Source organism: Camelina sativa, chromosome 12 (genome assembly GCF_000633955.1).
Source record: "Camelina sativa cultivar DH55 chromosome 12, Cs, whole genome shotgun sequence".
In the NCBI taxonomy this organism is placed as follows: Eukaryota; Viridiplantae; Streptophyta; class Magnoliopsida; order Brassicales; family Brassicaceae; genus Camelina; species Camelina sativa.
Window position 1 is genome coordinate 15,325,342 of NC_025696.1, and position 12,105 is coordinate 15,337,446.

General features: G+C 37.6%; 5 protein-coding genes across 9 annotated transcripts in view; all 5 read right to left on the reverse strand.

The window, feature by feature from the left end:
• LOC104731797 (coenzyme Q-binding protein COQ10 homolog, mitochondrial) overlaps window positions 1-592 on the reverse strand; it is a 2,386-nt gene extending 1,794 nt beyond the window's left edge. The window contains exon 1 of the mRNA XM_010451280.1: window positions 4-592. Coding sequence (XP_010449582.1) covers window positions 4-300 — 297 coding nt within the window. The 5' untranslated portion in view covers window positions 301-592. The remainder of the gene's footprint in view (window positions 1-3) is intronic.
• LOC104731798 (casein kinase II subunit beta-2) lies at window positions 850-2,965 on the reverse strand. Of its 4 annotated transcripts, none has more exons than XM_010451284.2 (6): window positions 2,829-2,965; window positions 2,551-2,732; window positions 1,995-2,219; window positions 1,745-1,854; window positions 1,500-1,665; window positions 850-1,314 (listed from the first exon to the last, which is right to left on the reverse strand). In XM_010451284.2, the coding sequence occupies exons 2-6, from the start codon at window positions 2,720-2,722 to the stop codon at window positions 1,184-1,186; spliced, it is 804 nt and encodes a 267-aa protein (XP_010449586.1). In that variant the 5' UTR covers window positions 2,723-2,732; window positions 2,829-2,965; the 3' UTR covers window positions 850-1,183. The 4 variants fall into 4 exon arrangements, with proteins under 4 accessions (XP_010449586.1, XP_010449584.1, XP_010449585.1 ...); XM_010451282.2 differs by having other exon boundaries at window positions 2,551-2,743; XM_010451283.2 differs by having other exon boundaries at window positions 1,745-1,839; window positions 2,551-2,965.
• LOC104731800 (decapping nuclease DXO homolog, chloroplastic) lies at window positions 2,986-6,758 on the reverse strand. The gene is made up of 13 exons (XM_010451285.2): window positions 6,216-6,758; window positions 5,598-5,842; window positions 5,403-5,468; window positions 5,166-5,244; window positions 4,983-5,062; window positions 4,861-4,884; window positions 4,650-4,774; window positions 4,236-4,452; window positions 4,068-4,121; window positions 3,937-3,983; window positions 3,742-3,826; window positions 3,584-3,647; window positions 2,986-3,502 (listed from the first exon to the last, which is right to left on the reverse strand). The coding sequence occupies exons 1-13, from the start codon at window positions 6,628-6,630 to the stop codon at window positions 3,360-3,362; spliced, it is 1,644 nt and encodes a 547-aa protein (XP_010449587.1). The 5' UTR covers window positions 6,631-6,758; the 3' UTR covers window positions 2,986-3,359.
• Window positions 6,872-9,149, reverse strand: LOC104731801 (pentatricopeptide repeat-containing protein At4g17616). 2 transcript variants are annotated; one of them, XM_019234013.1, is made up of 2 exons: window positions 8,682-8,767; window positions 6,872-8,592 (listed from the first exon to the last, which is right to left on the reverse strand). In XM_019234013.1, exon 2 carries the CDS (start codon window positions 8,588-8,590, stop codon window positions 6,938-6,940), a length of 1,653 nt encoding a protein of 550 aa, XP_019089558.1. In that variant the 5' UTR covers window positions 8,591-8,592; window positions 8,682-8,767; the 3' UTR covers window positions 6,872-6,937. The 2 variants fall into 2 exon arrangements, with proteins under 2 accessions (XP_019089558.1, XP_010449588.1); XM_010451286.2 differs by having other exon boundaries at window positions 6,872-9,149.
• Window positions 9,392-12,105, reverse strand: part of LOC104731802 (calcineurin B-like protein 1) — a 3,451-nt gene continuing 737 nt past the window's right edge. Inside the window, exons 2-9 of the mRNA XM_010451287.2 lie at window positions 11,588-11,795; window positions 11,263-11,345; window positions 10,873-10,932; window positions 10,332-10,440; window positions 10,184-10,236; window positions 9,998-10,078; window positions 9,786-9,898; window positions 9,392-9,690 (exon numbers count right to left, since the gene is read on the reverse strand). Of these exons, the coding sequence (XP_010449589.1) occupies window positions 9,627-9,690; window positions 9,786-9,898; window positions 9,998-10,078; window positions 10,184-10,236; window positions 10,332-10,440; window positions 10,873-10,932; window positions 11,263-11,345; window positions 11,588-11,666 (642 nt within the window). The 5' untranslated portion in view covers window positions 11,667-11,795 and the 3' untranslated portion in view covers window positions 9,392-9,626. The remainder of the gene's footprint in view (window positions 9,691-9,785; window positions 9,899-9,997; window positions 10,079-10,183; window positions 10,237-10,331; window positions 10,441-10,872; window positions 10,933-11,262; window positions 11,346-11,587; window positions 11,796-12,105) is intronic.

Consider the following 12,105-nt stretch of genomic DNA (forward strand, 5'->3'; position numbering starts at 1 on the left):
CTCTTCGTAGATCTTAGATAACTCACCACCACCTTCTTCCCCATCTCCACAACCCAAAAAATGCCGTCTCTGAATTAATAAGCTTCCAGTGCCAAAAGAGACTCTACCCTCATCATAATTGAACATTGACCCATAAGGAGAAAATCTTTCAACGCCTGAAAGAGAACCAAATCTCCTAATTTGATTAGATACAAAACTCCGCCGAGGGATCCCCGGACGACGGCTGATCGAGTTCCTGATGGCGTTTCGACATGAAATTAAAGAATATATAGCTCTGGAGCCAGATATAAACGGTGGCATTATTACAACAAACAAAGCCCGATTCAACAACAACAACGCCCGATTTGATAGAAGAGATCCAAAAACAACTCGGGCAATTTAGGGTTGCCAACAGAAGAAATCAAAGGGACGACGAAAGATCAATACTTTCGGATTCGATACAAATTCGATTTAGATCAAAGAAGTAGACGAAAGAAACAACCAGAAGGCCCTCTTCTTCACCAAGCAAGAGAGAGAGAGAGAGAGAGAGAGGTGTTTACGTAATCTACAGAGAGCTAAAGGCTCGCAGGAACACACACATACACAGAGAGACACCTATACATTGATTAAAATAATATATTAGAAAGTTTTATTTTCTTGGTCAGAGATAGAAAGCGACAGGCCTCTATTTTTTTCCTTTTTAAAAATATTCGAAATTTAACGTGGATCGTTGTGTTTCGTAGAGTTGGCCCAATGGGCTTTATTGACCCACTGTTGGTTGAATGGAACTGACACATCAAATAGACACAACAAATCTGAACACTGGTGGTACAAGCAATTTGTGAAAATTGTGTTAACTTAATGGGAATGTAGTTGGAAAGAAGAAATCAAAAAAAGAACAATAAGGTTAAGTATTACAATGGGATATAAATATGGGATCTTACTTCACCAGTCCATGCTGCTAATGTTTATCTAAAACCTAAGGTACACAATACAAAACAGAGAGAAATAGAGAGAGAGAGAGAGAGAGAGAGAGAGAGAGCGAGAGAACTAGTTTCACCTTCTGTGATACAAACAGCGCTTTTTTGTTTGTTTTTGGTTTACACACATTTCTTGTTTTCCAACACCCAAGGGGTACATCATCTTCTTCCTTGTTGTATCTCCACACACCCATGAGTATATCCTTCTTCCTTGTTTCTTTCCTTCACGGCTTGTGTAACTTGAACCCAAACACTCTTGGCGTGTAGCTTTGTGATGCCTTTTGTGGCTTCAGATGTCCGTACGTCATCAAGAACAGATGTGGAAACGTTGTCCCAAAGTATGCTCCATCTATGTCTGTTTTTTTCCCCGTGTTAAAGAACAACAAACCAACCAAACATAGCAACAACGCAACATAACATATAGAAATATCAAATGCTAATCAAAGCAAAACTAAGTCTGCATAGCCGTATAGAACTGCTTTATGCATATGCAAATATATATAAGTGAAGACTGAGAATTAAAAAAGAAAAAAAGGATACTTCCTTGGTACTTTGATCGTGGGTAATACACGTCTTCACATTTGGGGCAATATATCTTTACGGTGCTTGCTCGAGGAATATCGGATTGACCAACTGGTAAACAAGGTTGCCCACAACAATAAACTCTTGGGCATCTTCCAAAGTCATAGTTTTTGTATTTGTCTAACTGCAAAACCATGGTAAAGAAAACAACAAGTTCTATAAAAATTTGTTAAGAAGGCAAACTTGAGTAAAAACTTGCTTACCATAGAAGCCAGCCCTTTGCTTGTCAATATGTAACGAGCATGAATCATCCCATAAAGCATCTCTGCTGCTGACTCGATCAATTCATTCTGTTCCTCTGTAAACATCTCACCTGTTAACCCGTCAATCCAAATCAAAACATTGAAGACACAAAAACCGAAAGCCAAACCAGTTTTCCGCTAATACTATTATCCTTAACTACCATAAAAAAACACGCAACCACATACTAATATTCACGGTAATAAGACTTACCATGGGAAGACTCCACATCCAAAATCAAATCAAGGGCATAGTCGTAGTAAGGAACTTGATGGCTGAGTCCACACAAGTTAAAATCATCCTGGATGTAATCATCATCAACTTCACAGAAAAACTCGTTCCCTCGTAGGTTGCAGAACCAAGATATCCATGAGGTGTCTTCTCCTTCAGAACCACTAACCTCTGATTCTTCGCTGTCTGTGTCTGATATATCCACAGCTGCAGTAACCACAAGAAATCATTTCATCAGCATCTTTCTCTTAAAACATATAAGAATGATTTTGCTGGTACACATAGAAACAAAAGCTGGATTGTGTCTAAGATTAAAGTTTCTAGCTTTGATGCGTTTGTAACTGCTATATGGCAAAAAAAAANAAAAAAAAAATGAATAACATCATTGCTAGAGAAAGTTAAAGAGGTTCGTTAACTTTTTCAACAATTAGGTCAAGATGAGAGGTTCAAAATAAGAAATTTCTAAATCAATTATAAGAAAGTTGAATCCCAAAATCGAATCGAACAATTGAAAGGGGGGGGCAAAATCGAATCTTACCATGAGAAGAACGTGAATCTCTGTCATGCAATTGCTGCTTCCCAATCAAGAGGGAGGAGGCTGTTACCTTGCCTTTTCCATTGACGGGCTGAGGCATCGAATGCGAGGGACGATTATCGTGAGACTCGTTTATTCGTTTCCGATCGACCACCTCAGACTTCGATCCAACCATACCCCTCTCTCTATACATGATCTAAAATCTCTTCAAAAATTTTCGGAATCTCCCGTCACCGGAGATCCACGCCGGTGAAACCAAAACAAGGAAAAAAAAGGTGTACCTGGAGAGAGAGAGAGATGATGATGATGAGCTCTAGGGTTTTGTAATGGAGCTTCTCGTCTCGCGTATATTTATCTGACAACTAGTCTCTTGTTGGTACATAGACAGCTTTTGTTTTTTTTTTGTTCTTGCTCGGAGATTTTTTTTTTTTTTTTTTNTTTGAAGATAAGAAAAGAATAAAAGAACAGGGAAGGGCAAAACGGGAACGGAATTAAACAAATTAGCTTCTCCGGTGATTCGTCAACCAACAAAATAGAGAGAGAGAGAGAGACACGTGACGCTCACGTGGTTCGACTATATAAGGTTTGGACTGCGTTAAATTGGCCCGGCCCAGGTTGTTGAATTCGCTTTTGGTTTTCACATAGATAGAACAGCGTAAAGGTAAAAAGTAAAAATTGGAAGCGCTAGTTTTTTCAATGTTTTGGTTTTTTGGTTAATGAAATGTTACAAAAGAAAATCCAAAACCATAACCTTTATTTAAAATTTTGATTTTGGATCCTAAGTACTAAGACTCCATCCAAGAAGCACAAAGTTACTGAGGTGGTTCTGGACCTTCTGGTGATGCAGGATGTTGTAGAAGGTGAACATGGTTAGTGATGGCGTCAGGGCAAGACTGAGCTTGAAGAAGCTCTAGCCTCATGAAAGGATGCTGGAACTGAAGTATGTAATCTTCGTCTGCAAAAAAACACTCATTGTTATAAAATATAAATTTTAAAAAGACTATCTCCCATGTTCTATGTAAAAAAATAAACTTACTTTCTTTAACAGTGCCGTATAGCCAGCAAAGAACTTCATCAGCAAAAGCCAAGCACACTCCTCCCTAATTCCCAAAACTCATTGTGTTCAATCTTACCGATACAATTAATTATACACAATTACCATTCACGTCTGTAATGAGAACTGATAACACTTACCTGCCAAAAGTTTTTCAATCTGGCTCTGTGCGCAATTTCCTTCGTTCTTAGTCTCTCTGTGCGTACTAGTCTCCCTCCATCATCTCTACACCAAGTTAAAAACGGAAATGGAGACGTTTACTTGAATTTTATTGCTTGATTACGAAAGGTTTAAACCTTTTGAGTTTATCCTTAGAATGGTTGGCAAATTCATACCTATATCCAACGACAATGTATGGAACTCCTGCTACGAATGATTGTATCTGCAGCATGTTATTACCATTTAACACTGAACAAGAATGGAGAAACAAAGATTATACATGCAACCTGTGATACATCATACTTACCCAGAATTTAAGCAGTTTCTCTCTTTCATATCTGTCTACAGTACGATCATCCAACTGGAGAACAAACAGTAGGGACATTACTGACCAATGTGTACGTGTGTGAAATGAAAAAGAGAAGCTTGAATATCAAACGAGCTTTTAGCAAAACTAAAGCAAGAAGAGGCATACCTCACGAGATGTTTTCAACTCTATGTAAATCCTTCTTCCTTCGTCAGTTTCATCACAGCAGTCCATTTCAGCACCCATCAGAACCCGGTGAGCTCCAAGTTTAGTCTTCACAACAGAACAAAATTCAACATTTGCATCCACATGATGGACTTCTTCTCCATAAGCTCTTCCTGGATCTTCCGTCGCAAGGCTTTCGAAACAATAACCCCAATAACATCTGATGGAAATATAACAACAAGTTTCTTAGTAGCAATGAATATATAGTGCAGCTATATAAACTCTTATGACCCATTTTTTTCAAACATTGCTTCATTTTTTCTAACTTTGTCTTCTACACAAACATTCTTTAGCACCATTTCTAATAAAACTAGTAGAATCACTCTTTTTCTCCTATACAATTAAAATGAACATTACCTGCGGCGATCTAAGTCACTCTGCGGTCTTTCAGGCAGTTTATGCACATCTAGATATATGGTACCATTTCTCTTATGCACTCCCATTTCCCACGGTTCATGCCGATTGTAAGCAGCCCCCAATATCTTAAAGAATAAAACAAAGTGCACCGAGTGATTCATTTGGTATCATAAAGGTCAAATAACTGTTGGGCGAAGGCGATCTCACTTACCTTGTTTAAATTATTACGAAATGTCTGTCCAAAAAAGGAAAAATAAAAGACACCGTTAAGATAACCTCTTCAAAGTAATGAATTGACAGTGAAATGAACTAATTTACACCATCTTTTCATACCACAAAATGAATGTTCTCCAGCGAAATGTTCTTTGCTCTAATGCTGCCAAGCATGTCACCAAAGCCCTCAGAGCCCAGGTCTGCCACAAAAAATAAAAATTAGTCAGCTGAAAATATCACACTTCTTCACTTTACCCATGCTAATAGTTCACATACAGTACACTGGGGCCACTAGTTTCCTACCTTTTTTCTCGATAAAAGTATCAAAACCTTGATTTAAATCCGCTCCAATCTCTTCAGCAACATGACGTTTGAAAAGCCTCTGGGGATCAAGAACAAAGTAGATACAAATAAGCTCTGGGATATTTGGTATGTTTACATGTCTGCGTATATATGCCTAAATAAATATATATATATATACACATACTCAAAGAAAGAAAAGAGAGAATCTAAAGGAACAATAATACCAAAAGCTCTCACCAATCCTCGCTCATCATAGAATACTTCTCCACCTTCTACTCGACTGTAGCTAGTAAGCTCACATGGCTGTTAATATCAAGCAAATTGAAACGTGTTACCATATTCATAAATATAGACATAGATTAAACAGGAAGTACCGTTAGCTCTGCCTAAAATAATTTCAAAGTTGAAACAGTGTTCTTAGAGATATATTACCTCCTGAAAGTTGGTTTGTTTTCTAGCCAAAGTTTCTTTGCTTTTCGAAAGCTTAAGCTCAGAAACAAAACGTTCATCACGCTGATAATTCTGGTATCTCCCGCCAAAACCACCACGATTACCACGTCCAGGGTAAGGTCCAGGCCGAGGAAGAAGCCCAGGTCCTCCTCTCCCATTTGGCCAACGACCACGCCCCATTCCTCCTCTCCCACCATGGTTATCATTGCTCCATCCCGCAGGCAAAACTGTCATATTTCATATCAGCAAAAACTTACTAGTCAGAGAAAACTCAAAAGCCAAAAAAAAAACAATTCAGTCTCAGAACTATTTACACGAGACAAAAGTGAGAGAAAAAGGTTCCACCCTGACATTATAGTGATCATGAAAAATCACATCAATCACAATCAAGAGAAAACGAAAGCTTCAGAAAAACGATCTTAATATGCAGAACAAGAACACAGTTACAAGAGAGTTTTGAAAAATGCAGTATCATGCTACTTTTACTATGTTCTTGTTTCCATCAAATGATTTCTAAAAGACTTCTTAAATACATAACCTCAAATTATATAGTTTGTTTGTATCATAGAAGTATGAAATCACAAACAAAGACGAACTTACCAGGGATTGAGTAAGTGCTAATTGCAGGAGTCTTAGTATACTCTTCATTATCAGACCCAAAAAGATCCTTTTCATCTTCTTCTTCTTCTTCCTCTTCTTCATAAGGATAAATCCCACTTTCTCCATTATCATTGCTCCTATAACTCTCTACTCTATCATCTCCATGCTCCTCTTTCCCGCCGCTACTTCCACTTCCGCTATCGCTTGCGCTACCAGAATCCGCACCACCACCATCCCCATCTCCATCTCCATCTCCTCCAGCCGCAGAAGACGAAGATGAAGAAGACGAGGATGAAGACGAAGACGAAGAAGCATTACCGGAAGATGACGATTTCGAACGCGAAGATGGTGAGTCGTTGTCGGAATCTTCACCGAACAAATCATCCATAGGGTTCTTCTTCGGCGGTGAATCCATGACCAAATTTTAGGTATTTTTTTCTCCTTCCGTTGCAGAGAGCTTCCGCTTCCGATCGAATTATACGGAAATAGGAATAACTACCAAACCCCAAATGGCTCGGATCCGAGAGTTTAATGTCCGACCCGAGCGAGTTTACGTGTTCACCCAGCAACTTTCGCAAGGTTATAAACGAATCAGGCCCATTTAGCTTTTTATACATGAAAGGCCCAAGATTTATATGAATTAAACTTTTTAGACAAACAAAAAAAATTGGTTGTATATATAACACTACAGACTACAGAGGATAAGAATTAAGATCATACAATCATACTATACCAACAAGTTTCCTGAAGGCTTTGACATGCTCAAGTCTCTGGGCTTGAGCTTCTGTTACGGTGTCTGCTGCTTTCAAGGTTCTGTATAGATTCTTATGAAGCTTAAGATACTCATTCTTATACATGGTTAGATCGCTATACATGTTGTTCTCCTTCATATAACTGATAACCTCCATTACTCTCTCGAAATACCCTCCTCTGAGGAAGTTCACCACAAGCTTCTCTAACAGATCTTGTGTTACCTTTAAGTTACTGCTCGCAATGTTCCTTTTGATGTCTCCCCATACGATCGTGATCTCCCGGTACATGCCTAGAGATGAGTACATGTCGATCAAGATCCAGAAACTTTGGACAGTTGGTGGGATTTTCATCTTGGGGATTTTCCTGTAGGTTATTAAGGCATCTCCTTGCATTTTAGCTTTGCAGAAGTAGTAGAGAGACGAGTTTAGCTCGTAGAGCATACTTGAAACTTTCACTTGCTTTCCTGCATTGATTTCATGAACCAAGAGGTCCGCGAGCTCTGTGGTCTTACTGTCTTTCTCTTCTGTATCTGGTAAGCTCACAATCTCATTTGATGGATCTGTAATCAGACCGGCTTTGGTCATTTGTTTCAGAAGAACTTCTGCATTTCTCAACATCTTGCTCTTGTAATAACCGGACAAGACTTTTCTATACGTGGCCAAATCCATGGTATGACCAGCAGAAACCATGTCGTCAAGAATATCATGAGCAGCTTCTAACCAACCAATAGCAACACAAGCATCAACGACATCAGCACATAAACTGGATCCACCCAGCGAAAACAAAAGCTTTGATAGCTCAGGGAGATTATCATGTCTCTTGTACCCATATACTAACTTGGCAAGAGTCTTGTTTGTGATAACAAGCTTGGAATTGGCATAACTTACAAATGTTGCTTCAGCGTCAACTCCTAGTGATGAATCTCTCTGCAAAACCTTGGGTGAAATTTGGATCTTTAACCCGGATCGAATATGGTGAGACCCAACAGACAAAACCCGAGGCTTTTCAGAATCAAATCCAAGATCATGAACTGAAACCAAGTCTTTACTCTTGCATATATCTAAGACAAGCCGACCCGCAGAACCAATATCATCAAATTTGAACTCAAGGCTTAACAAATTATCAAAAAAATACTGATAGTGACAAAGAACCTGAGGCGGTAACTGAACAATATGCTCCTTGAACTTCTTCAACTCATCCCTCATACCATTCATTTCATAAATGCAAGACATGATCACAATCGAGTACGCATCCGCAACGACATCAACTTTAGCCATCAGCTCAATAAGTTCTTGGCCTTTGAGAGATAAACCAAATCTCACACAAGAACCAAGAACAAGATTAAACAAGACCGTATCAGGCTTCACAACATTCCCGGGACTGCTATTTCTTTTCAACATATTTAACCCCACAAGACGATCACAGACCTGAACCAAATAGTTCGAAGCTAAGCAAGTCCCAACTTCTGTTTTCACCATATGCATCACAACAAGCCTCAACACATCTGAGGTTATCACATAACCCTTCTCCAGCATTATTCTAAGAATACTACAGGCAGATTCAACCATCTGAGCTCTCGCTAGAGACAACGACAGCTTAGTCAAAACATCTCCACTTAACATACCTGGATTTTGCTTTAACATCAAACGAGTCAGATCACTAGCCTTACAAAGCCAACCAGAATCAGACGAGTAAGACAACACAGTAACAAACCTATTCATAATTACACTATCGGGTAACCCATAGAGCCGTTTGAAATCTTTAAACACGTCCCAAGCTTCATCTACACGGTGATCCTTAAGAGCTGTTTCGAGCTTCTTCTTGAGTATCACTTGAGAAGAAACTTCCCAGCTTAATCTACCAGGTTCAACAACACTAGTGCAGAACAGAGCCGGATTTGAGGTGCGGCTATACAAGAGGCGTGAAATTAGGGTTTCTACGTTGCTTACATCGAGCCGACGCAACGATTCTAGAACTATGTTCCGTTTCCTAAACATCAGATCAGTCTACACAATTTGGTAACAAAACCACAAGAAGGGATGGAGAGAAGCTGAATCCAAATCGAAATGTAACAATGAAGAGAACATTAACTCTCTAGTCAGAGAACGAATCGAGAAAAGAGACCTAAATTGCTATGAACTCGAAGTCGAGAGAGACGAAGAAGAAGAGCAAAGACGAGAGTGGCAAGACCGTAATTTTTGTACTTTAAGCTTTTGAGGTAAAGGGCCTAACAAAAGTTTATATTCACAATTTTATACTTTGAAGATTCGATTTGAACAATCAGACCCGTATAAAGCACTAATGTAACAAATCTCTTTAATCTTTTACTTTACAAAAATCAATACACTAAGAAACAACAAATGTATGAATGTGTTATGTACAGACTCATTAACATTTTCCTAACTATATGAAGTAAAAAGGAATGGTAATTAACGCTCATTTTCTTTTTCTTTATAAGCTAAAACCAAGGATTTCAAAACTGTATCTGAGAAGAATAAAAAAGGAACCCAGAATGATAAAATTCCAGGTAAAAGAAACAATTTCAAGAAAAATATGCTCTATTACTACTACTGTCTACAAACACATGTTGTTGATTACACACACACCCATCAGGCTTCCAACAATTGTACGCTTCGGTTTAAACCAAGATTGTTCCTTTCAAGTGGCAATCTCATCGACTTCTGAATTGAAGACAAAACTCGGAAACGTTGTCGTTATATCCCTGCACAGTGTTTTATGGTGTATACACAGTAAGAATTTGACATTTGTCATTTGTTATTTTTTTCAATTATTTGTTTGTCTTTTTGGTTTCCATACCTGAGATATGGAAGAGTCATGATCTTAAGCAATGATGGGTTTTTAATTACGAAATCACTCCACTCTAGTTTATCAATCTTTCCATCTTGGTTCACGTCTGCATCTTCAAATGTCTGTTCATGAACGAGAAGGAAAGAAAGAAACCACATTTAGAACATAATCTCTAAATGTTTGAACTTCAAGACAGAACAAAACCAATGACAACAACAGACCTTATCGAGTATAATCTCTATGGTTTCATCAGCCAATTTCATTTCGGATTCGCAGAGAAGGGCGATCAACATTTGCTTGACCTGCAAAAGAACATCACATTCAATAACCTGACTTCAAGAACATGGCAAAAGATCTTTCATGACTAGTATTTCAAAGCTTGCAAGTTATTATTATTTAGTTATTACCTCTTGGCGTTCAATGTAACCTGTGCAGTCCATGTCGTAAAGCCTAAACGTAACTGAGAAGACATCATAAACCAGAATCAGTAAAAACTCTTCACAAAGGCTTCTAGAAACAATAGATCTGATGAAACTCTCTCTCATGTCAACTTACAATCTATTTTGTCCTCTAGAGAAGCATTGGGGTGGAAAACATTGAGGGATCTTACAAAGTCCCCAAAATCGATGACACCTTTTCGTTTAACATCAAACATATCAAATATCTGCAAGGAAGCCATAATTGTTTAGTTTAGTGGACATGATCTTATTTTATACTCCCTCTGTATCAGAATACTTGATTTTTTAAGATTTTCACTAGGATTAAGAAAATAATTAATGTCATCCAAACAATACAAATGATTAACCCAAAACAATAAATGATGTATATAACCGTGTGCTTTTTTTTTTATGCTTAGAACAAATGGATTGATTTAATAGTTTATTTATAGTAAAAGCAAAATCATTAAATAGTTAGTTGATTTTGAAAATAAGAATGCATTAAATACTCTAGAAAATCAAGTATTTTGATACAAGAAAAAATCCTAGAACATCAAGTATTTTGATACAGAGGGAGTATTAACCAAGAAGGTCTTGGTTCAAATCACTCTTCAATAAGACCAAAGTTTGTAAAAGCAAGAGGAACTCAGAGATTTTACCCTATTAGCAAATATGTTCTCCCTCTTCCGGCTCTTGAACAAGGCAAGTTGAAACTCCTCCTGCATACACACATGAAGCTAGAATTTAAAAAACCAAGAGAGATAAGGTGGGGCCATGAAAGCTTCAAAATTTCAAAATCAAAGCAATCAATAAAATACTTAATTCAAGTCAAACATTAAGGCCTACGATACATTGAATTGATGCAATATGCCAATATGGAACAGACAGATCAGCATGGAAGAATAATAATAATTATAGCTGAAATAAAGTCAACAAAGTTGAAAAATACTGTAGATGAATAGCGTAAAGAACAAAAAGATACTAGGATGGGGTCATGAAGGATCCAGATTTTGGGTCAAAAGAAACAAGCTTTAACAAAGTCTTTGTACCTTGTTTATCAAACCATCATCAACAACGGAACTGCTTATGCTCTTGAACAGCTCAAACAATGCTTCAACCTCACTCACACTAACTGGAAAATCGAAAAAGACACTGCTAGATCAAAAACAAAGTACCAGGAACAAACAAAAGAAATAAATCCACTTTATTCAGATAGGTAAAGACCTCAAAACAGAAAGCTAATAAACTTCAAAACTCATATGTAAGTGAATAGAGAAAGATGTATCATAATGATATAGATGATTATTCTCGTATCATGAAATCGAAAGAACCTAAAGGAGGTTTAAACTTATTGAACATGAGTGTAATGCTTACAAGCTGTCTCAGAGGCAAGCTTAACAGGGTCTTCGTGTCCTCGGAATTCTCTTGCTGCCTTGGAATGGAAGCAGCCCATTTACAGATCAAATAAGACTATGGGAGACCTTAAAACCGCAGGTTAATACGATCGAAGACGGATTGAATCCAACAGCTAATTCAGCTTTTTTCTTCTGAGATGCTATATAGCTTTGATTTGCTACTGTTACTGCATATAATCACAAGCATCTTTTTAGAATCTACGCATATTCCATTGAAACAGAACAGGAAAGATTCTGATATAGAAAGAAAAAAAAGAGAGAGACGAACAATGCCTTGTGATGTGTAAAATTGAGAACAGTAACTAACAAACAAAAAAAATCTCAAAAACTTGCTTAAATTTTCTGGGGAAAGAAAACATACAAGAACAAAAGTGTAACCCTAGAAAAAGTTGTATCAATATGAAAGAAAATACAAAGTTCTTAGGATCCATAACATAGGAATACATATAATTGGAAAAAAAAAAAAAAAAAAAGAAT